This window comes from Tyto alba, unplaced genomic scaffold, assembly GCF_018691265.1.
Source record: "Tyto alba isolate M040663 unplaced genomic scaffold, T.alba_DEE_v4.0 Super-Scaffold_26, whole genome shotgun sequence".
In the NCBI taxonomy this organism is placed as follows: Eukaryota; Metazoa; Chordata; class Aves; order Strigiformes; family Tytonidae; genus Tyto; species Tyto alba.
Genome location: NW_024881300.1, coordinates 1,228,119 through 1,252,751, shown reverse-complemented (window position 1 = coordinate 1,252,751; position 24,633 = coordinate 1,228,119). Strand labels below are relative to the sequence as shown.

General features: G+C 46.0%; 1 protein-coding gene across 2 annotated transcripts; it reads left to right on the top strand.

The window, feature by feature from the left end:
- The first annotated feature begins 130 nt into the window (after nt 1-130).
- Nucleotides 131-22,130, top strand: CENPT (centromere protein T). Of its 2 annotated transcripts, none has more exons than XM_042797491.1 (12): nt 131-267; nt 919-1,045; nt 1,612-1,705; nt 4,416-4,549; nt 5,964-5,997; nt 7,189-7,331; nt 7,795-8,208; nt 13,381-13,584; nt 15,573-15,663; nt 18,907-19,071; nt 19,545-19,649; nt 21,745-22,130. In XM_042797491.1, the coding sequence occupies exons 1-12, from the start codon at nt 199-201 to the stop codon at nt 21,926-21,928; spliced, it is 1,764 nt and encodes a 587-aa protein (XP_042653425.1). In that variant the 5' UTR covers nt 131-198; the 3' UTR covers nt 21,929-22,130. The 2 variants fall into 2 exon arrangements, with proteins under 2 accessions (XP_042653425.1, XP_042653424.1); XM_042797490.1 differs by having other exon boundaries at nt 131-273.
- The last annotated feature ends 2,503 nt before the right edge of the window (nt 22,131-24,633 follow it).

The following is a 24,633-nucleotide window of genomic DNA, read 5'->3' as shown; positions in this document are numbered from 1 at the left end:
CCCCCGCCCCCGCCGCCGACCGTCCCCCCCCCCCCGCCCCCCCGCGGCAGGCCCCGCCCCCCGCCGCGGCAGGCCCCACCCCCCGCGGCAGGCCCCGCCCTCCGCCGCGGCAGGCCCCGCCCCCTCCACCGCCCGTGGGGCGTCGTGAGGCGATCTCGCGCGAGGTGGCTGGGCGCGCGCGGTGGCCGTTAGCCGGCCATGGCGGACAGCCAGCGGCGGCAGCGCGGAGGGGCCCGGCGCAGCGGGCGTTACCTGACGCGACTCGCGGTGAAGGTGGCGAGTGGGGTCCGATCCGATCCGATCCGATCCGGTGGTACCGCCGCGGGGTGTGCGGGAGGAGCGGGGAGAGCCGGGCTGGGCCGCCCCGCCCCGCGGGTGGGTGGGGGTCGCCTGGCGCTGCTTGCCCGCTCCCGCCCGGTGCGAGGGAGACGCCAGACCCCTGGAGTAGAGCCCGGGGGACAAAAGACGCTCCCCTACTCTCCTTCACCTTTAGACGCGAAAAACAGGCCAAAACTCCTCTATTTCCCGCCTGCCGAAGGGTCGTTACAGCCTTCCACCTCGGTTATGTTTTTCTTCTAGTTCCCCTTTTTGGGTTGTTTTAGGTCAGGGCTGTGAGGGATGGAGGGTCATGGGCCGTGTTTTCAAGTCCCTCGGGCTTTTGCCCAGGGTGAGAGTTGGGCATTGAAGCCACCCTGAATGGCATACTGTTGTTCGAGTTGTCTTCTGCCCAAAAATGAAGCGTCAACATTGTTAAAAAGTAAATGTGCGCAATTTCTTTTACAGAATTTTAAAAATGTTTCATGCTAGCTAGCTTAGGTTTTATTAGAAGACGGATGCTGAATGCTTTTGATGCTAGGGTTCATATTTAATGATAAGAACAGGATTTTTGAATTGCACATTGCTGATTTCTCTCTGTAGACTGTACCTGATTCAGGAAAGAAGAATAATTCTGGCAGAAGCACCACAGTGAAGCAGCGACCAACTGTGTTCCCTGATTTTGACAACGACACGCCACGGACTATTATCAAGAGACTCATCAAGACCTGCAAGTATCTTTTTTTTTTTTTTTTTTTTCCAGAAAGAATGAGAACAGAAGGACAATGTTTTGGTGGGGCTGAGAACAGGAGGTGTTCTTTTGTACTGTTATTCTGCCCCTGTTATGGGGAACAGAGATCCAGACTGATGTATGTGAAAGAGGAATGGCTGCAGTGCAGTTGAACAAGGTCATGCAATACAACTCTGTCTCAAAGACCAGGTCTTGTGGTGATGAAATCAGTCTTGAAAATCCTCTTCATTCAGTCTTCTCACACTCGTGAGCAAGGGTGTAGTCTTTGTGCTACCTCTAGCTGGAGGATTGTGTGTAAATTCTAGAGGCGTGCGCTGTTGCAAACTTCAGCTCAGCTGCGTGGCAGGACGTGGGAGCCCCGTGCTGCCATTTGTCGCTGTTGGCTTTGTCACTGTACGTGCCAGCCCTCCTAGGAGTAGAACCCAAATAGTTTTCACCCGGTCTTTATTTTAACCTGCTAATAAATGTAATTTACAAACTGTAGCGTAGATTTGACACTCCGCTGTATTGAATTCTGAAAAGGAAATGTTTTGGTTTGTTGGCAGTACCAGAAGTTTCACCTCTAGTACCTCAAATATCTAAACATGAAGAAACAAAAGAAGCTCAGTCAGAACTCCCATCGAAAAGGATTTCCAACACGTAAGTAGTTTTAAAAATTTGTACTTTTATTTTTTACACTACCAGATATAGCTGTAGTTCCTATGGTGGGGTTGGGGAGCAGGATTTCTCTACTTCTGTTTCAGTGATCAGAATTGCATTCTGTCGGGTAGGGTTTTCAGAAATACCTCTCCAGCTTTCAGAGCTGCATAGGAATCACTGGCGCTGAGGGACTGAATGCTGCAGGTTTGTGCTTAGTCCCCTTTCTTAAATGCAGGCTTTTGATATCTATTTGCAGTGGAAGTGCTGGATGCAATAAGTCTGGTGGAAGCCAGCTTAGTTGTCTGTGACATATTAAAATAGTTGTTCTTGGCTCTCCCCGAGGCTACAGGCGGTGTGCTGACGATGCTGGGGTGTAAGGAGTGACTCCTGTGTCTTGTATTCAGAACACAGGCTGCTGTAGCTTTTTACGGTGTCCCTGCTTCTTGGTCGTCCTTGTTTTGGGCTGCTGGGGGTAACTTCCTTCCCGTAGGATGGTTTGGAGGTGAGGTTTGCCTAAGGCTCAGCTGCTTTTATTCATGTTTAGTCACCATTAATATTTTAAGTTAATAGGCCTGACTGAATTGGAGAGGCTGAAGGGTGGCTCATTTACTTCCATTTTGTTATGAAAGAGGAGAAAGCCGGTAGCAGTGATAGGTCTTAATTTGCTTTTGTCAGTTTTGTCACAACACTTCTGTGCTTTTTTGCTTATTGCAAAGTAGACTCTTTTAAATAAAGTGATTTCTTTTGTTTTGCCTCTATAGCTAAACTTTCTGCATTGACCGTAAGCAACCTTAAACAAATCATCTAAAATATTAGGTAAACTTGTGTCTTTCTGTTTTTTTAATACGAAAACTAAAACCAGATTTCTGTAAGTGCGGTAGCTTGGTTTCTTTTGGGTTTTGGGGTTTGGTGTTTGGTTTTTTTTTTTTTTTTTTTTTTTTTAGATTAAAAAAAGATTAGCGGTATTATTTTAATTCCTTCTTGATTTTGCTTGTTGTAGTTCTTTAACATCTCTGAATGTGCTTCTCACCAGTTTGTCTTAAATGAAAAGATCAGATGGTTGGATCTTTACAGGCTTTTATATTCCATATGTTAGCTAGTTGTTAAACAGGTACAGTCTTTTTGAACACATTTTAAAATTTTTAAAAAACGCTTAGCCTTTTTTAAAAAATTCCATCTCACTTCAGCTCAAGGAAGGATGTACTTTCTTGAATTTGGAAAGGCACTGCTTTCACTAGTTGTAATAGCATATTCGAGGATAGATGCAAAAAAATGAGCAATCCTTTTCTCCACGGCTTTACATTTGTTCCCCATTACAACCCAGTTAGTTCTAATGCTTAGGCTTATGTTATGCTCGTAATAAGAAATGAAACTTAGCTACGTTTCTGAGTGGTAGAGAATGTCTTTGGTAAGGGGGAGAGACCCATAAACACGATCACCTTGCCGTTCTTGCTGTATTGAAGCCACATTTGTTGCAGCAAAGAATACAGAGCTGCTGAATGTGGGCCCTTTGCTGTGGGAGGGATGCTCTGCTCTAGTTCTGCAGGGCACGGTAGGGAGTGCTGGCAGCAGCTCACTGCCTGAGTGTGACCTTCAGGAGAGGGGATTCTTGGAACTTCTTGGTGAAGGGGGAAAACAACTCGGAAACTTTGTGATCTGGATCCAGTGCCTCACTGGGATATTCCATGTACCAGTGTGCTTTGTGATACTGATACCTGTGAACTGAAATTATTAGAAAATATTTATTTGTGGAATAGAATTATTAAGATCAATTTAAGCTGTTTTAACTATTTAACCGTTGTGCAGATGGGACCAAACAAACTAATGTTTTGAGGAATAGGTAGAATAACTGTAGGATGAGGAACTCATAAATAATCTTACTTGAGACAGTTTGGCCTTGTAGTATCAGGTGCAAAGAAACATAAAGAAGCTGCAAATTAGCAACAAAAGCAGACCAGGCCAGCCTTGGGAGGACAAGATGTACGTGACCACAGGACTGAGTTTGTGCAGAAGTAAGGGTCAGCTGGCAGACACGGTGAAGAAGACTACGAGCCTTCATCTGCAGACCCCTGACAACCACCTGAAGACTCCAACTGATATGTGCAAAAGACGTTAACATATGCTAAATGAGTTCCTGGAAAAGTTACAAAGATGATAAAAATGTAATGAATATGTATGATTAAGATAGTATAAGTCTTTGTCAATTATTGTCTTTACACACACGCATTAGGAGGAGCTCTCCCCTGTGTGGCCAGTGCTGTAATGAAGAATGCCTGCTTTCTAAAACTCCAAAATTGAGTCTCGGAGAGTGACTTAATTACCCCATTCCAGTAACAATACCTGATGTTGTTTCATGATGATGGCTTTTTCATTTACACTATAACGATTGACAAACCTGATTGCTTCTGTGTCCTGTAGAAGAGACCTATGCGGCTTGTTGGAAGTCCCACCTTTTACTCTAGTCTGACCTTTCTCAGCCCAGTTGTTTTGAATACATGCTCAAGTTTTGATTCTCTTTGTGAAATTTACTTTGATTTAGTAGGAGGGGATGGCATGTTCCTGCATTTGCTGAGCTAATTGCTGATTAGTTCCTTGTGCTGCAGCAAGGACAAATAATTTTAATTTGCTTTTCAGCATCATTACAGGGACGTTTCTAGGGTGGCTAAGTGATCATGTTGTCCTTTGTTAAAGGCTTGGTTTGTATTGGTAGGGTGGAAATGCAACTGCCAGACTTTGTTCCTGAGGACACATATATCCCCACATTCCATATGAATAAGAAGAGAAAGAAAGTCAGCATTTCTGAATTTGAGAGAGCAGCAGACAGACGACTTCCCAAGAAAAAAGGTAAGGCTACAGTCAAAAACTGCCTTGTTCAGCACTGCATTTGCTGCCAACTGATTTTCATCTGCTGCTGTTTAGTTCTTAGTAACTTCTCAGCTGGGCAGTTGTACGTTTGGAAGCAAGATTGTAGCATCTTATGCAAAGGGGATAGCAGAGAAGGTAAAAGCCCCCCTCCTATCAAATTTCAAATAAGCCTTTTTGAGCCAAGGTACAGGCTCTGCCCTGGTTGTTTATACCTCCTTGACCATTTTTCCAACTTGGTCCTCTTTGAGTTTTGAAGTGTCTCCAAAGGGAACAATCCCTGTCTTCCCCTCAATTTTCCAGCAACTTGAAAATACAACAAAGGGTATACTGTTTGTTGCAGTTATATCGAGTAAATTGTAAAGTTCTTGTTGGAGGAAAGAAGGGGTTTGTAGTTTTATAAAAGAAATAATGTTTTATATTGGCATAAATCCTCTCTTTAAACATGAATTTGCAAATGTGGTAAATGTAACTGTCATTTTAGTTGCAGTTTGAGAGGCAGGTAAAACACCACACCTTGGTTTTACATACCCTGTTGGCAGTAGCAACTAGAGCAGAATTCAAGGGTGTGATTCAGCTCTGAATTAGGGATGATCGGTGCCTGTGTGTGCGGTAGGTAACTGAGGCCCTTAAGTTTAGGGGAGATCTAGTCAGTGGAGTATGGAGGGTGGTACAGCTCACCCTAAAGGAGACACCTACATTTGATTAATTGTGCTTGACTGTAATGGGAACATAGATACCTGTGCTTGGATATTTTAATCTGGAGCTGAATCCCACCCTGACTCTCCTGTGGTCAAAAAATCAACTTGTCTTTAGCCTGATACCCGGTCTGAAGGTATTCTGATAAGATGCGGGCAGCTCTGTGAAAGCAGAGGAGGCATCCTCCAGTATTTTCTAGTATGAGCATGGTTATGTCCCTGCTCTCCAGATCTGCTTTTGGATTTTGGGGACTTTGTGAATAGAACAGGTTTGAGTTACGGTTTCACCAACAATCTGTGGAGTAGTTATCTGTAATTCTAAAGTTTCCACATGCTATAATGTTTGGTGTGGGTTGCTGAAGGGTGGTTGTGACCGAGGCCCTAGACTTGCATCTTGCTATTAATGTGGTAAAATTAATGTTATTGATTGTGAGGGCACGTGCCGTATTAAATTTTGTTTGAAATAACTGGTTTATTACCCTTTCAGAAATTGCTTATTAGAATTCTAATACACAGTTCTGAAATGCAGACAAGAAATTGTAAAGTGAAGTTGTCTCCTAATTATTTTCTCACCAAAATGTAACTTTTGAGGACTGTCATGTAACTGACTCTGGAAAGAGGAAGGTCCATTGGGGCGTTCCTGTAGCCTGTTGTGTAGTGGGTAATTTCTCAGCTAACATGTCACCAATTTTTTCTAGCTCAGTCAACGTTGGACAGCATTATTTTGGCTCGGTGAGTTTAAACTAAAATGTCTTAATTTCTGGCTGTCCTAACTAGAGCTGCCTTGATTCATCACCTCTGTAGTTGTGAAGAACAGTACACAGTACAGATACCTGGGTTCATGATGAAGACCTATGTTAGTAATGATACAATCATCCCCTCTCTGGTGGTGGAATTTGAAGGTGTTACACTACATACTTTGTGATTTTCAGAAATTGTGGCTCTGCATTGTGTGCCCAGGTTGGCCTAGCTTGTTTGCTACTATCGCTCCTCTTTTTACTTGTTAGGATCATTTCTTTTTTCCTTTCGTTTTCACGTTTCCAGCAATAAATCAGTACACAGTATACCTTAGAATATTATCTCTGCCTGTTAATTGACTCATCACATCACTTGCATCTATGCAATCTTTAGTCCAACTTTCCTGGACTTCAGAAGCTTTTTAGCAAGTTGAAGCACTCCTTTCCCTGTGTTGCCCGTGCACTTTGCTCATGATCCTAGCTGTGGTTAGCAATTTACATCACCTTTCTCACTGCAGCCCTTGCCAGTGTTCCCATGCAAGGTGATTCATAGGGCTGCATTCTGTACTTCCTGTCTTTGAATCCTTTGAACCCCCTTTTTGATTGGGCTCACTGGAGAGAGGGACAGGAGGTAGCTGAGCATGGCTCAGCCTCTTTAGGATACAAAATATGTACAGTGAGATAAATATTTTTCTGTGCTTTGCATGTTGCTGTCTTAGCTCCCATCTCAAAAAAAGTTAGCGTGTTGGTAGCTGTACTTTGCTGTGAATTCTAAGCATCTTCTTAGACTTGTTCTGAAGTCCTACCAGCCTGCTGCCATCTAGAGGACATCTTTACTCTCAAACATTTGTTTGTTTTGTTTGGTTTTGTTTTGTTTGTTTGGGAAATGTAAAAATTTTAAATCTTTTGTCAGGTATACTGTTGCAGCCCTTTCAAGGTAGGAGACTGTGAAACAGTCTGTTTCCTGATCTCTGTGACACATATCCTGATAATAGGTGATCCCATGAAATTAAACTTTGTTTAAAGTAGACCGGCATGACACTTTCAGGGTAGGTTTTTTTTGAGAAATGCCTTCTAGCTAAAGAATTTGTGAAATGTCTTGCTGTTAGTGGCACCCGTGTCTGTAATCTGAGGGTAAAAGGGGAGTGTGTGGGTTTGGAAAATTATTTCTTCCCTCTTTTTACAGATCTCTTCACATGTCTCTTGGTTCCTTGAGCCCATCAGGCTCTGTTGAAAAGAGAGGCTTGCTCCGGAGGCCAAAACATCGCAAAGCTATTGACATGGAAGCTTTTGAAAGCGGAGTGGAAAAGAACATGCTGAAGAGAAAAGGTTTCTTTTGTGGTGTTACTTCTGTTTTGGGAGGGAGAGCGTCATATAAGGTGGCTTTTAGAAGCAATTACTGAAGCATGGTCTGTATTTTACGATTGAAAGGCTACTAACACGTTCACAGAAATCCAATGTAATTTGGGAAGCAAGATTAGAATGAGGCTCTACATCTGTACCTGTTCTGATTCTGTGCACTTAAATATGTGCTCTAACCAGTTTGATGATTTATACCACAGGAATCGTTTGGGATCATGTTCATAACTGTGGGTACCGGGGAGGTGGTTTGGTAGAGCAAGTCAGGGGCACTGAAGTGTGGTGATACAGTTTCAGTGTTTGATCTGTGGAGGATGAATAAACTTTGATTGAATGACTTAAAATGTGAATTATGCAAGTCCTGATAATAAATCTGTGTCTCTGACCTTCAACAGTTTTTCACATAAAACTTGTTTTAAAACTTTCTAAACAGCAGAGGACTATCTTGTGGACTCAAAAACAGCATCTGGGATTCAAACAGCTATGCAGACAAGTGATGCAGAAATCGTGCTGAGTAACACGGAGCTCTTTCTTCAGCCTCAGTTTGATGAACAGAGCCAAAATAAGCTTTCTCCTCTTGAACCACAGCTATCAGGTTCAAAAACTTCAGCACAGAGAAGCAAGATTTCTGATGCAGCTCAAGAGGAAGCAGGGCTGGTGCACCTGGTATCCAGAGTGGGCACAAATGAGAGAAGATATTCTGAGGGCTTAATCTCCAATCGTGAGCATTTTGATACTCGTGTATCTCCAAAAACACCTGCAAAACAGCCAGAAGGTATGCAAGATCATTCCCAGCAGAGTAACGCAATGGAACAGCTTCCTGTTTTAGAAGAGGTGGTGGTTGGCGGTGAGTACTATGGGTTAGGACTTGTGGCTTAGCAGGTGTTATCTGAAATCACAGAATGGTTGAGGTAGGAAGGCATCTCTGGAGGTCATCTTCTCCAACCGCCTTGCTCAAGCAGGGCCGCCTAGAGCAGGTTGCCCAGGACTGTGTCCTGGCAGCTTTTACACATCCCCAAGGATGGAGACTGCAAACTCTGGGCGATCTGTTCCAGTGTTCAGTCATCCTCAAAGTGAAAAGGTGTCTCCTTATGTTCAGACAGAGCCTCCTGTGTTCCAGCCTGTGCCTGTTGCCTCTTCGGCCGGCACTGAGCACCACTAAAAAGAGCCTGGCTCTGTCTGCTTTACGCCCTCCCTTCAGATAGATGCTTCCATATATTGATGAGATCCCCCTCTGAGCCTTCTTCTCCAGGCTGAACAGTCCCAGCTCTCTCAGCCTTTCCTCCTAGGAGAGGTGCTCCAGGCCCTTAATTGTCCTGGTAGCCCTTTGCTGGACTCCAGTATATCCATCTCTCTCTTGTACTGGGGAGCCCAGAAGTGGATGCTGTAAATTGAGCACAAATATGGTGAGATAAGGAGGTAATACGTAGGAATTGTAGACAGGGTAAGAAGTCATCTTGGGGCATTACTAGTCTAGACCTTTACCTTGGTAAGGTCGTTTATATGTCACAGATACGGTTGGTGTGTTCAGTACTGCTCAAGCCAGGAGAAGAGTTCTTGCCATGGAAAGCTCAGAAATTAATGCCTGGTGGATTGTTACACCATACTCTGCTTCTCGCAGGTTGTCTGTGGCAAGCTTGGTGGGAAAAGTTGTTTTGAAAAGGCGAGGCAAGAGATGAACAGAAAAAAGAGATTCGTTGCTCTGAAGAGTCCACTGGCAGGCACTTTTAGGGCAGATAGATTAGATAGATAACATGGAGAAAAGTGTGGAGGACATGGAATAGGGGACTGGATTAAATGAGAGGAAGAGGAGGGGCAGCAAGAGAGTGTCTTAAAAGATGCTGAAGTTTGTAAGGCATTAGCAAAGTTAATCGTTATATAGTTCTGCTGTTCTACCAAAGGTAGTTGACGTCAAGGTTGCTCCTCAGTGTGAACTGAAAAAGAGTTGCGAGGACTTTTCCAGCTGGTTCCTAAGATACAATGTGAACTCCCTAAACTGTTCCAAGTAAAGAAAGAGCATTTTCTTTTGCGTATTCCTCTCTCTGCTTGGTTGGTTTTTTACTTACCAGGAAAGATAAAAGAAAGTTTAAAAAGGTACTGAGGGCACAGTAATGCTCTCGATTTCTGGCTATTAATAGATGAAGCTTTTCCTTGTCATCTAGAAGCCAAAGGAAATGTTTCAGCTCCCCTGTCACTCTAAAGCCTGAGAGATTTTTCAGGGTGTCTGTGAGAAAAATGTCCCATATAATTGAAGACCTAGATGTAAGTGATACAGAAGAAGAGATGGCTAATGCAGTGAACAAAGTGGAACAGGAAGAGATTTCCAGAGGGTAAGAAGTGCTTTCAGTGTTGCAGGGAAGTAGGGTACTTCAGTCTGATAAAAACCAAGAGTTTTTTGGCTGACTTGCAGAGTAAAATAAGACTTTATTGTGCAGTAGATGCTGGAGATAATTTAATTCAAGTCATATCAGAAACACTGTGAGCACTTCCAGACAAGCTTTCTAAAAGTACGCTGTGACTTGCGCATGTGCTTTCTTGTCAGTATTTGCTTTGTTCACAGTGACTGCAAATAGAATAAAGGTTCATGGTTTTTTGGTAGGTCCGTAGTACTGCTTATGTTCCCACAGGAGAGATGAATAGCTCCCTCTTGGCAAGGAATACGTCTGGCTAATCGCTCCTTTTGTTTGTATACATTTCAACACTTTACTATATTTAAGCCCTGTTGGCCATTATTTTTCTCCAGTACTAACCAGCATCTTTTTCTGTTAAGAGCTTGAAGGTTGTCCTCCCTTAAGTAATAAAGGTTGTCACTATAGGTTGGGCCTTAATACCTCTTTGTTCCTGGAAGAGAGCAAGCCATGTAAGTTGCCTGCTTTCACAAGCACATTCTTTGTTTTCTCTGAAATCCTTTTGCCTTACTCTAAGACGGCAAAAACTGCACAGGTGCTGAGGGTGGCAGGTGTCATCCAGTCACTCCATAAAGCTTTGAGTATGTGTGGTCACAGATTCTCATTCTGTCGAATTCAGTTTTCCGCAGTCGAGTTTGGGATCCTTTGTAAGGCTTTTCCATTGTTCCTTCAACGGTGTCTGGAAATGAGAGAAGATCATTGCCATGCAGGCTTAATTACATCTGAAGTTTCATATGAATTACCTTGTGGCAGTACGGAATCTGAACAGTCTATAGCACCAACAGTTTTGTTATTAGAACTTTAAACTGAATACTTGCAGTGCCCAGAAGTAATTGCTTGAACATACTGGGTGTATCAGGAAAATTATGTTGCCTTTTTATCATGATAATACAGCCTTTTGTTTTAAACAGTTCTTTTAGGTTAGTTCATTAAGGTAGCAGATAGTCTGCACCTCTAAATTTACAGTTGCGTAAGGTTGGCATCCTGTGAGCTTTCATGATTCTTTTGTCCTGTTATATTTTTACGTGGGTGCGCCTGTGGAGTGTGAAGTTTAAATGGGATGTGACTCTTGAGATTGATTGAAAGTTACCTCAGGGTTGTTACAGTTCTGTGAACACCAGCTCAAATCTTGGGGGATGGTCAGAAGAGCAAACAACGTAAAAATTATTATGAAAGGAACAGATGACAAAATGTCACTTTGCCTCTATGGACATTATTGTCACTCTCACCTTTTGAACACTGCGTCCAAATAGATTTAACAAAACTAGAGAAGGTGCAGAGAAAAACAGTTTTACCTTTAAGGATGATCAAATAGATGGAGCAGTTTCTGTACATTGAGCGACTAAAGATAAGGACTGCTCAGCCTGGAAGAAAGACAATGGGAGTGAAATACAAGAAATTTAAAAAGAAAAGCCTTGAGCAGCATGGAGGAGATAATTTAGCAAACAAATTGAAACAAACAGCTTGCTGATCTCTCAGTGCAGAAAGCAGAGAGTGGCAGCTGGCACGGACAGCTGGCAGGTTGTACTGAACTACGGGAGGTATTGCTACTAGCAACGGGTGAAGAAATCAGTAGAAATTAAGACCTGAGTGTGTCAATAACATCTGGTGCTCCAGTGTTAAAGTACTGTATCCCAGCAGGGATCCAGTAGTGTGAGAGATTGACTGGTGCCTCTCTGCCTTAGGCAGGGCTTATGTGAAGTTGAGCTTTTGTTCTCTCCCCACAAAGCTAGTTAATATTTTACCTAACTTTAGGCAAGATTTTTCCCCGTGGTGGGGTAGGTAGCCCCATATTCTGGTTGGTGAGATTGGTATTACTGGTTTTTACACGATCTGTGGTCCGATTTCCTTGTCCCTTTCACTGGGGTTTTGGGCTCCCAAGACGTTGCTGCTTGTAGTTTCGAGTGTGAAAACTCCCCGTCCCTGGAGAGGATGGTAAAAATCCACTTTCACATCTTCCAGTTCTAGGCTCAGCAAAGATTTCCAAACCCTTCAGCAAGTGACAATACTCTGAGTTCCCAGTAAGATTTCTCCAAACAATTATCTGCATTGGTTTCTGCTGGGATTGAGCTACGTAGTAACAGACGTGTGGACTGTAGATATGGTAGGTAGGGAAAAGGCGTACTTACATACTCTTTGGTACTTCAGTAGCTGACTTCAGTTTGTTTTTTTTTTTTTAAGGCATGCAAACCACCTGTCCATTGATTTATCCTCTCCTTGCCTGCTAGAGGCTTTCCTGAGTTGGTTAAAACCACTGCTAGGTGCTCCCCTCTTTATAATGCAATATATCTCTTGCAAAATTGTTTATTTAGAAAAACAGGAAATGGGGAGGAGAAGCTGAGCACAAACTCCATGTATTGTTAGACTTAAAGGAAAAGAAATTGGTCTTTCAGACAATCCCCAAAGGTAAGAATAGACATAGAGATGGCAGATGTGGAGGAGCTCTGCTTACTGATAAGTAAAATTCCTTCATTGGGATCTGACGTGTGCCCTAATTGGGTGGCTGTGGAGCAAACACGGGAAAAGTGCATTTTGCAGCTGTAAACTTGTGGAAGGGAACTACATCTGCTTCCCTTATTTATAGTTTATGGCTGCTGCTGAGTTTACTGCATGAGTAAATTTTGTTGGTTGTTGAAGTGTATGGTGGTGGTTGACTGGGGTTTTTTTGTAGATAAGATTGATGATAGAATTTCAAGTTTTAACTGCAGAGCATCGTGCAAATGCTGGATGTTCTGAACATTTGGAAAAGAAACTGCCCCAAAAGGCAGAATTGTGGATAACTATGGCACACCATGCCAGAGCTGAAACAGAAATGGCCCCTTCAGAAGACGAGGGAATAGCCAAAGGCAGTGTTCAACACCAAGGCTCTCCCAAAGGTGGTGTGGCTAACCTCTAATACTGAAGACTATCTCTAATGCCAGAGACCTCTCAGGCTGCATTATTGACACCAGTGCTGGGATAGAGACTTGTTAGCTCTCTGCATTATGGAATTTGGGATAAATGCTGGGAAAATACTGAACTAGTTATGGCATTTTAAGCTGAAAGATTGCGTTCTGCTCAAATGGAAAACAAAATTATATTGGCAATACTGCTTAGAAATATATAATTGTGTGAAGCTTAGTTAAAATTTACTAGTGGGAGTTCTAGAACCAGGCAAAGATTGGTAAAGCTTGGAGACCTTCTGTGTGTGTTGGCAAATCAGGATCTCCCAAGTTACTTTTCCTGAATTGCTGGGTTCTGTGTTCAAAATGCTGCACTAAGGGTTCGGTAAGACTTCTTTTGAGATAAAAGTTCTTATTAAAGGAAGTTCATTTCAAGCAGCTCAGATAAAAATTTCACTCAAATCTCACGGGCTTTTTCCACATTACCAAGTGCTTTTTTTTTGTGTGTGACCTCTGCCCACCTAGACATAGTAGAGGGAAAAGTTGAGGATTCATCAGTGCCTTAGGTTATCTAGCTCCATGTATTGACACCCTAATCCTTGAAGATAGGAATATAATAGGTGGCAACGTTTTCAAGAATGGAAAGTTGGGTTTCATTCTCATGAGTGCTCTGAAATTTTGGCTACGATACTTGTTTCAGTGATATTTTTTTCCTGCTTTGGAATCTAGAACATGAGATTGCCAAAGGTGTTGGGGCTGGAAGTCTGAGCAGGCATGCTCATGCTTTTTCCTCCTTTGAAAAATCTGGGATGAAGCCATTAAAGGAAGATGTTGAACAAGCAGATGAACTAGACCACCAGCCAATCATGGTAGAATTGGATGGTCTGGAAGAAGAGCCTACTGAGGATGAAGCTGAAGACCCTGGGAGTGAAGGTAAGAAAACTATTGCAACAGTAGCAGAAGGCAGTTGGAGAATTTCTTCCCTGTTATCTCTCTATAGATCAAGGAACAGCATAGGTTAATAACGTGATTAACTGCTTAGTCCACCAGATAGTCCAGGGGAAGCTGTTGGCTGCTTTTCCTAGGGCCAGATTGTTCCTGCCTCATCAGGTGCTTCGGGGATGTAGACCACCTTGTACTTTTTGAGGTGAAGGTAATGGAAATGCACAAATAGACAAAACTGAGTGCAGAGTGGCTTTATACAGTGACATAGGGTTTTCTTCCATTTTATTCTTCCTTCCTTCCCAACTCCTTGCTTTGTACTGATGTTTTAATGTCTTAGCATTGAACTGCTGTTTCCACAGCTGTTTACATGACTCCAGACTTTAAATCTAATTTAGAACCCCATATTTTGTACATGTATTTACAGATTTCCTTTCCAGCTAACCAGAAGAGTAGGCTGGCTTTCCAAAAAGCTGAGAGGAAGTGTCTGTTTCTAAACAGTTCTTCAGACACTGCATCAGTCTGCTTTGTTGCCCCAAGAGTGCTTATGCCTTTTGGAAGAACATGCACATCAGCCTGAGTTCTCTTCGAACAAGGTCATGTCTGAGAATGCCCAGTGTGTTTCAGTGGTGTCTTTTTGGGACTGGTCTTAAAGTATTTTGAAATACAGCACACTGAAATAAAAAACTGAGCTAAAGACATCCTAAACGAATCCTGTTGCCAGGATTTGAGGCACTGTGGGAAAGTACAGCTGTAATGAGGAGGATGTCAATGCCTGTATGTGTGTGTGTGCAGTGTGGAAAGTGCAAAGATGACAGCTGAACTGGTACACTTTTGCAACAAGAAGAGCTGTAGGTGGTCTTGGGGCATCTACAGTAGTGTATCAACATGCTTTAACACAGCTGTATGCAGAGATGGGAAGATCTCAATGAAAATCTCTGCTGGTAGGGTGGAACAGTAAGAGTAGCATCTTACAGGTCTCATTGGACAAAGAAAGGAAGAAAAGCTGAAAAATTATGCACTCTTGTCCTAAAACGTAGCTCAGAAATCTCAGCATAACTAGCTTCTTCCCCTGCACCCTGCTCCCTGTCCCTCCAGCACACAGACATACTTATTCAGAAGAAGCTAATGCAAAGAACCATGGTAGTTCACCCAGCCCTGCTTTCTCCAAGAGACTCCTGACCCTTTAGGTTGTGGAATTAAACTCTCAGTAGGACCTCTGAGGCCTCTAGCAGTTGGACTTGGCTTCTGTAATGGGGCAGGTGTCCTGGCTCTTAGGGAGGGTTGCAAAGTTGACACCAGTACCAGATATGCTGGATTTTTGGGCTACACTCAGCGTGCAAGGGAAACTGGTAGGCAAGAAGCCCTCCATGACCATTCCTCTTCTAGGCAGGAAGTTGGTCAGTATTTCAATTCTGTTAACATTGTTTTCTTTCCTGCTCTTGCTTGTTAAGAAGTAAAAAAGTTCAAAAGTGAAGTTAGAGGATGCGGATTAGACTTGGAGGGAAACTGCTTTGGGTAGTTCACAGCAAAGAGGAGGTGAGGTACTGACTATAACCTGAGCCTTAGCTGGAGGGATTTTATGAAAATCTGAATATGGGAGATGCTCATAGACCAGCCCTTGCAATGCGATTTTGTTGCTCCGCTCGTCCTGTGTTAAGTAGAATTTGCCACTGGTTTAGCAGGATGGCAATGAGGTCACTTGCAAACTTTGAAATTCTCTTTGGGAAAAGATGCTACAGCTTGTTGACAGCTTAAGTCAGCCCAGCCATTAGCTCCTGCAGCCTGGCCTGAGCGTGTGTTCCTGCTCAGGGCTGGTGGGCTGGGCCAGCGCGAGGGAAGCAGTTGTGCTGGCTCTGGACCAGATGTGTGGAAAGCTGGCTGGGCTTCTGTCTGCTGTTGCACTGCTTGATGCAGGAACTCCAAAAAAGAGAGTTCAGTTCCTCAAGTACTTTTTTTTTTTTTTTTTCTTTCCCTAGAGGTTTCCATGAAGACACCCGAGTTTGTCCGTGCTGCAGCCTGCAAGCCACTGCTGTCAACTCCACGTCCTGCAAAGCTCACTGTTTGTAAGTAAGTATAAGCCACCTTCAGCAGTGGCCTGGTAGAGGTGTGTGTTGGGGGGAGAGCACTGAGCCCAGCTTTGTCTGTTGTGTGTTTTATCAGCTGTAGCACAGACTAAGCAGTCCTGAAGTCTTTACTTCATTCACTGCTTTAGCAACTGAATACTGTTCTATCGAGCAAGTGCTAGCACTCTCCCAGAGCAGAGCTGATGCCTCAAGCCTTTCCAATGAATGTTCTTGTAATATTTTCTTGTGCTGGAGGCCAATACCTTTACCTAGGAGCTTTTCAGCTGGTGTGCTACCCTGGAGCCATAGATTCCAGTACGGGATGCAGAGGCCCTTGCAGAAGAGGGGGAATTACAGATTATGTTACACTGATCACGTGTGTCATGGTTTGGGCCTGGTCGGCAGCCAACTACCACGCGGCCACTCTCTCTCCCTTCTCTTCTGGCAATAAGAAGGGACAGAGAGCCAGGCTTGGGGTTCGAGATAGGACTGGGATGGGAAAAAAAAAATCCCCCTTTATGGGCACGAGCAAAAAGCAGACACGTTAGGGGAAGAAGAAAAGAACATACATTTATTACAGACACTAACAACACATAACAGAGTAGGACAGTGAGAAGCATTGCCACATCTTGAGAACACCTTCCCCCCACCCCTCCCTTCTTCCTGGGCTCAGCTCTGGTCCTGATATCTCTACCTCCTCCCCCAGGGGCGCAGGGGCAGGGAATGGGGGGTGCAGTCAGCGCTGCCACTTTCTTCATCTTCGGTGAGGGGAGTCTCTGGAACTTGATCCTCCTGCTCCATCGTGGTCCCCCTCTCACAGCAGACAATCCTCCACAAACTTTCTCCAACATGAGTTCCTCTCATGGGCCGCAGCGTTCCCCACACTGCTCCGTCATGGGTCACTATCTTCCTCCGACTGGATTCTCTCCCACGGCTGCAGCCCTTCCCGAGCTGCTCTGGCGTGGGACTCCCCCGCATGCTGCAATCCTCCCAGCACTGAATTACAGCAGCGGGGCTGCCTTTTCCCACAAGACCCCGGCCTTCTTCAGGAACAGCACCTTGATCAGGCAGGCGGAAGCCACAGGCCACAAATCAATGTCTGCTCCACCGTAGATCTCCATGGGTGGCAGGGGGGGCCGCCCTGCCGTCTCCCCACAGGGTACAGGGGGGTCTCTGCTCCGGCACACCTCCCCCCTCCTTTCTTCCTCCGTTCCTCCACTGACCTTGGTGTTCATGCAGCTGCAGCAACTCCTCCTCACCAGTCCCACTGCCCGTCACCACGTCCCTTCTTAAATACGTTATCGCAGAGGCGCAGCCGATTGGCTCAATTTCCCAAACAGAAGTGGAGCTGACGTGGAGCTGGGGGAGCTTCGAGAAGCTTCTCACAGGGGGCTGCCCCGATAGCCCCCTCCCCTGCCACCAAAAAAACTCCACCACTCACTCAGCCCAGGACAGTGTGAAACGACATATTTGTATTGACTTCAGAAGGCTAAAGCTGTATGCAGTTGCCATGTATTGAGCATAAAATGAAGCTCACCTAGAGGCAGAAAATGAACCTGTCTTCTGCATTACTCCAAATTAATTAACATTTGTCACTCTCTTAACTAGAAATTTGGTGAAGCCATATGCTTCATCAAACCAACTAACAGTGGGTCCTAGGGAACAGGAGGAATTTTCCAGCCCATAAAACCAAATTCTTGTGCCTTTTACTTCTGTCAGCAGAGGTGAATGATGCTTACAGAAGCTGCTGGATGACTGCTGTAATCATGAATATTGAAATATAAAGTAGAAAAAGGAATCTTTGATACTCTGCTGGAGTGGAACTGAATGAATGCAGATTTGCTGTGGGATTTTGCACTGAGGCACGCTCTTTTTATATGTATATATGTACACAAATATATAGAGCATGTCTGAATACTAATTCCGCTGTGGACAGTTTTATTCCTCATTGGCTAAAGATGTCTGTGTATTTGGATGCATGTTCTTTCTAGGAATTCCTGCATGTTAATAGACTGACAGATTTTTCAGGCTTTTAAGCCGTGCTGAGATAACAGACGATCATAGTTACGGGTTCAGAACCTTGATTACAGGAAGCTGTTGCACATAAAAATGCGCGGTTTGTTTGCACTTTATGTAGCCCAGTCTGACCCTGAGTTGGCCTGCTTGCTTCCCGAGGTAGTGATGCTCACGTTAAAAACCCAAGGAATACTCTAGGTTATGTAGTGGAGCAATAGCCATGCGAGAGCCACACTTAAAGACATTCTGCTATAAAATAATCTTTTCATATTGGTATAATTCTACTGTGATCAGCTATACCAATTAGGGCCACAGAGCATTTCATTTAGAAACACCAAAGTCTCATACAGTCCTAAACTTCAGTTTTTGCCCTGCTCCTGTGAACCAAACATACATAATCATTGACAAATGGGTAAAGTGAGGCACAGAAGCAGTAACCAAGGAGACTGAAATGATGACTGGGGTTTTTGTCTCACACATTTTATTTCTGGGGCTGATCTCTTCTACCTGCCTCTGAGGTTCTGACAGAAAAACGTGCAGGTGGGCTGGAGAGAGAATCAGATGATCCATGCACCGCCTCTGTGGGTTTTGCATGTGTCAGCCTGAGATTCCCAGTCTTTTCTGTTGTTTTCCACTTGTCTACTGAGTGAAGCCAGGCATTTGACTTCCCTTTTTTCCTATTACAGTTTTTCCTTTTTTAGAATGGAAGAGAGTTGTAATTTCTTTTGGGACTTAATGTTATTTAGGAAAAAAAAAAATGCAGAAACAACCAAACAAAAAACCCCCAAACCCCACTAAACAAAATGTTTAATGGTGTAAAAGTGTACCCTGCAGACCAGACTCTCCTGTCTGCAGATGCAGAGGTAGCCTGTGGATGCCTCAAACTTTGTGTGCTCCTGGACAGTTAAAATTACAGGATGCAGTGAAAACTGCATTTATGTGTTGGAGGGAGCTATAGTTTGCTGACTATCTGTTATGGTGGCACGGTTATTGCAGGAATCTTGAGCCTGGATTGCTCCTTCCAAGGTCATAATGCCACATGAACTGTCTGCAAACTGTACTTCATGGGCACGAGGGTTTTGAAGAATTGGGAGGGAGAAAGAATGAAGAGCTCCATGTAGTTCTTACGCCTTTAAATTCAGCACGAAGTTTGCCCGAACTCAGCCTGGTGTTCTCTGCTTCTCCCCTGTGTTTGTTCATTTGATATATGAATTTCCAATTTCCCTCAAAGGTCTCCTCTGCAGCCAGTGCGGGCTAAGCCAGTTCCAAAGAGCTCAGGAGTGCCACGGAGGAAAAGTAGTGAGCCTGAAGTAGCAAGTAGCTTGATAAAAAAGATATTTAGCCATTATGCGAAAATGCCCGTGTCCAGAGACGCGTTCAGAATCGTTGAAAAAAGGTAAGCAACAGCAAACTGCTCCTCTTCCCACTCTTTTTAGTCTTTTTTTTTTTTTTTTTTTTTTTCTTTTCTCTCCTGAAATAACAAACCTGTCAGGAGTGCTGCTGCCAAGCTGACAGCCCTCCCTGTTCAGCTGGGGAGAGTCACGGGCGGGCTGGGTAAAACGAGGGCAGAAACGCGCTGGGTGCTGTTGCCTGCTGTGAGGCTGTCCGTGACCAACGCAGGAGCCTTGCAGGAGCGCTCTGGGTTTTTGCCCCAGCCAGTACAAACTGCACCATGCACAATCTCCTCTCGCTAGCAGCACGCTAATCCTGTAGGCGCTGCGGCGGTGGGGTGGTTCTGGAGCGTTTCTTCTCCCCCAGGTTTCCCTGGCAGGCGAGCAGCTCTGGCGCAACTTGCCCTGCGGAACTGGGTGAGTTGGGTGGTGGTCACACGCTCGCAGCCTGATTTTATTTCCCTCCTCAATCCTTCAGCTGCAGTAGATACTTCAAACAGCTATGCAATGATCTGGAAGCTTACGCCAACCACGCAAGGAGGAAGACGGTGGAGTGGGCTGACCTGGAAGTCCTCATGAGAAGGTAAAGGGAGGGTTGTTACTAACATGTAGTAGTTATTTGGTGGTGCTTTGGTAGCCCAGTAAGACTGTCGTGGGCAGGGTGGTGTGCACTAGCAGTATTTCCACAGTCACCGTGGTATCTTGTGATTTACTCTGATGCCACTTGGCCTTCTGTCCCGGGAGGACATTTGTGGACTTGAGTTTTATATTCCACAATGACGGTGTAAGGGGAAGTAGAGTAAGATGAGGGGTAAGAGGAGGTAGTGAGGGGATGGGAGTGCAGGAGGCAGCTGAGGAACAAGTAGCAAGAAGAGGGGGATGTGTGCAAGGGCGAAGCAGTTAGGGCTGGGAGTGAAATGGTGTCGGTAGAAAAGGCAGAGGAACAGTAGGTGCGAGAGGCTGGGCTGCACCATTTGCATCCCTGAGCGATCTCTTTGCTAAAAGTGCTTCCACCTGAAACAGCGTGAGCGTTTTCACATGCCCTGCTATCTGTTTTGATGACTCACTCTTCCAAACAAAATCATAGAACCATTTACATTGGCAAAGACCTTTAAGGTCATCGAGTTCAACCGTTAATCTCACACTGCCAAATCTACCACTAAACCATGTCCCTTGAGCACCGCATCTACATGTCTTAAATACCACGGGGGTTGGTGGCTCCACCACTCCCTGGGCAGCCTGTTCCAGAGCTTGACAACCCTTCCAGTGAAGGAGATTTTCCTAATATCCAGTCTAAACCTCCCCTGGTGCGACTTGAGGCCATTTCCTCTCATCCTATCACTTGTTACTTGGGAAAAGAGTCCGACACCCACCTCGCTACCACCTCCTCTCAGGTAGTTCCTGCTTCTGCAAAAGCTGATAAGGTTTGAGCTGACAGTTCCTCTCCAGAGCGGGTGAACGAGCCTCCAGCCTGGCAGGTCAGGGCTGGCTGCTCCTAACATCTGTGTTCCCCTTCGTGCTGCCGCTTTGCGAGCCCACAGAGGGGCACAGTGGCCAGAGGCCCGGGTGAGCTGTTCCCAGAGCCTCCGCTGCTGCTCTTCCCTGTGGGCTCCCTCAGCTCCCCCATCTCGTGCCTGAATTTATTTTGTCCCGTGACCGAAATACAAGGGACTTGTTCTTGGCTTGGGAGCCCTCTGTAAACCTCTGCAGGGCCCAAACCAGATTGATCCCTTCTCATTTACAGTCGTTACTCCAGGTTGTTATTCCTTGTCTCCCACTGGCAGAGTTTTCAGATGGGATGTTAAAGTCACCTGAGAGATTTTGCAGGGCACATCTGATTAAAGGCATTGGCTTTGCATGGGCCTGTGCAGAGCTGGTGCTGCTGCATAAAAAGAATATTCTGTTGCTGTCCTGGGCCAGGGATTTAAATTTTCTCACATGCCAGGTTTGTGCTGAAGTTAGTATGGACAGGCTGAGGTGCGATGGTTTAGTTGGCCAGGTTTGAGGATTTTGTACTTTTGCTATTTTACCTTTTTCTGGATGTCTTTATACCTTTCCACTGCTTCATAAAGTGATCAGGAATTGTTCCTGGTTCATGAATAAGGACAGTATTTTTGTTCCTTCCACAAGGAAAGCATGAATAAACGCTCCTTTTTTTCCTCCCTCCTTTCTACAAGACTGGGAGATACTGATTTTTCAGGCCAATCAGCTAAATGGTGTACTAGAAAACTACGTGGCCTACACAGTTTGAAAATGCCAACCACCTCTGAATTGGGAATGTAAAAAATCTGCTGGGTAATGAGCTCTTTGCTTCTGTTACCTCATTCTGTGTATGCCTATAAAAGGTAAAATTTATCCCATGGCAGGTGGATTGTGAATTTAAAAAGCAATGAGCTTATTCTTCAGTAAAGATCGGCGCGCTGGCTCTCTCCCCGTGACAAACACCCACCTGCCGGGGAGGCTGGGCTGCACCGCCCCTCCCGGGCTGCGTTCACGGGTGGGCTCACCCCATGGCTGCGCCGTACGCGGGGCCTAGCTTTTCTGTCACAAGCAGCCACAGCCTCTCAGCTGTTAAACGCAAAAATGTTACTCTGCTCCTAAGTTTGAGTGGAAACACTTTTCCCTAACAACCCTGCTTCTTCTCTTCTCTCCTCTTTTTTTTTTTTTTTTGAACCAAGGCAAGGGCTGGTGACAGACAAGATGCCGTTGAATGTGCTGATAGAGCGTTACCTCCCGTGGGAGTACAGGAAGCTCCTGATCCCGGTTGCTGTGAGTGGAAATAGAGTGATCCCCAGCCGTGGTGGCCCCGGGGCTGGGAGCACGGGCTGCTCCCAGAGGCGGGCTCTAGGCAGTTCCCTCTAGCTGCTCCCTGCACTGGTTTTCCACCAGTAACTAGTGGGGCAGCAGGCGGTCGACGGCATCAGTTCAAGAGAACGGTTGTGCTGTGGCTGCCACGCCAGCCTGCTGGATCTCACCAGCTGTTAGTACGTGTAATCTGACTATCCTGAATTTTTAGTTACCTTTGAATACTTGTGCAGCTCTGATAAATAAAATATTGCATATATTCTGTGTGATGGAAATGCTGCTTAATTCCAGTGAGCTGAAGGCTACCGTATTGCGTTATTCAGAATGTTTCTAGCAGGCATTCAGCTGTGGTCATGCTTTTCATACTGACTAGTTGTTTGCTCGAAAGACAAAAGTTGTGTACTGCTTCCCCCCAAAAAAACAGACCCTTGTTACAGCTGTGTATTTTTCCAGAGCCAGGGCTTTCAAACCTGGGGTTCGTCCCCCTGTGCAAGTCTAGTCTGTGTCAACAATACGTCATCACCCTCCTGTGACACCAGGTGTCCACTGATGCAAATTGAAATGGGAAAATACACTTTGTATATAATTCTATATAACTAAATCTCATGTGGAATTAGCAAGCAATAATTTAAGACCATTTGAGAGATTAAAGTTTCTGGTGCACACGTGGTAGGTAGACTGGGGGAGAGATTGGCTCAGGTGGAGTTAATTGTGTGTATTTGGTTTATGGGGCAGGGTGTTGGCAGAGGGATGGGGGAGGCTGTGGGAGCGGCCTTTGGCCCCCCCGGGTCAGACAGAGCCAGTTCCAGCCCCCTCCAAAGCTGAGCCCAGCAGCGACGCTGGTGGCACTGCTGTGATAATGGGTTTAAAAAAAAGGGTAAAAAGGCTGTGCAGCAGCTGTGGGAGGAAGGAATAGGGAGGAAATGCATGAGGAACGACGCTGCAGCCAGCCAGGTCAGTGAAGAAGGAGGTGCTGGAGCCAAGACTCCCCTGCAGCCGGGGGAGAAGATCAGTAGGGAGCAGGTTGTCCCCTGGCAGCCCACGGAGAACCAGAGCGGAGCAGATCCCCACCCTGCAGCCCACGGAGGCTCCGGATGCAGAGCAGAGTCAAAGCAAAATCCCGGGTGCCACGTCCCCTCTGCACTGCCTGGCGGGGAGGAGATGCTCGAGCCTGGGAAGGAGGAGGGGTGGCAGGGGAGATCTTTTTAGTTTAGTCTTTGTTTCTCACTGTCATGGTTTAGGCCCGATTGGCAGCCAACCACAATGCAGCAGCTCTCTCTCCCTTCCCCTCCGGCAATGAGAAGGGACAGAGAGCCAGGCTTGGGGTTCGAGATAGGACTGGGATGGGGAAAAATCCCCCTTTTATGATCATGAGCAAAAGGCAGACTCGTTAGGGGAAGGAAAAAAAGAACATACATTTATTACAGACACTAACAACACATAACAGAGTAGGACAGTGAGAAGCATTGCCACATCTTGAGAACACCTTCCCCCACCCCTCCCTTCTTCCCGGGCTCAGCTCTGCTCCCGATATCTCTACCTCCTCCCCCAGGGGCGCAGGGGCAGGGAATGGGGGGTGCAGTCAGTGCTGCCACTTCCTTCATCTTTGGTGAGGGGAGTGTCCGGAACTTGTTCCTCCTGCTCCATCGTGGTCCCCCTCTCACAGGAGACAGTCCTCCACAAACTTTCTCTGACTTGAATTCCTCCCACAGGCCGCAGCGTTTCCCACACTGCTCCGTCATGGGTCACTAACTTCCTCCGACTGGATTCTCTCCCACGGCTGCAGCCCTTCCCGAGCTGCTCCGGCGTGGGACTCCCCCGCATGCTGCAATCCTCCCAGCGCTGAATTACAGCAGCGGGGCTGCCTTTTCCCATGAGACACCGGCCTTCTTCAGGACTAGCACCTTGATCAGGCAGGCGGAAGCCACAGGCCATAAATCAGTGTCTGCTCCACCATAGATCTCCATGGGTGGCAGGGGGGGCCGCCCTGCCGTCTCCCCAGAGGGTACAGGGGGTCTCTGCTCCGGCACACCTCCCCCCTCCTTTCTTCCTCCGTTCCCCCACTGACCTTGGTGTTCATGCAGCTGCAGCAACTCCTCCTCACCAGTCCCACTGCTCGTCACCACGTCCCTTCTTAAATACGTTATCGCAGAGGTGGAGCTGATGGGCTCAATTTCCCAAACAGAAGTGGAGCTGACGTGGAGCTGGGGGAGCTTCGAGAAGCTTCTCACAGGGGGCCGCCCCGATAGCCCCCTCCCCTGCCACCAAAAAACTCCACCACTCACTCAACCCAGGCCACTCACTCTCCTACTCTATTTTCAGTTAGCAGTAAATTAAATGAATCTTCCTCGAGTCAAGCCTGCTTTGACCGTGCCAGTAACGGGCTGAGCAATCTCCCTGTCTTTATCTTGACCCGTGGGCTTTTCCATCTTATTTCCTCCCCTGTCCCGCTGCGGAGGGAGAGCAAGGGGGCGGCTGGGCGGGTGCCTGGCAGCCAGCTGTGGTTAAACTACCCCAGTGTGGGTGGTGTAACCGTGCACAGCTGGAGGCTGCGCTTCCCCAGCTGCTTTCCACCAGCCCTGCTGCTGCCCCCCAGCTCTCCACAGCCAGAAATGTCTGGAAGGTCACTGCTCCCGCCCGGCAGCGCCAGGAGCTGCCCTGTGCCGCAGGGTCCCGCTCCGTGAGCTGCAGCGTGCTCTGCAGGGGTCAAGCCCTCTGTTCCTCAAAGTGGAGACAATAAAAAGCAAAATCCTTGGGTGTGA

Bases quoted from the DNA above. Each gene is read 5' to 3' on its own strand.
- CENPT (XM_042797490.1), top strand. From the start codon at position 199: ATGGCGGACAGCCAGCGGCGGCAGCGCGGAGGGGCCCGGCGCAGCGGG. The intron at 274-918 runs GTGGCGAGTGGG...TTCTCTCTGTAG, and splicing joins TGACGCGACTCGCGGTGAAG to ACTGTACCTGATTCAGGAAA. The intron at 1,706-4,415 runs GTAAGTAGTTTT...TTGTATTGGTAG, and splicing joins TCGAAAAGGATTTCCAACAC to GGTGGAAATGCAACTGCCAG.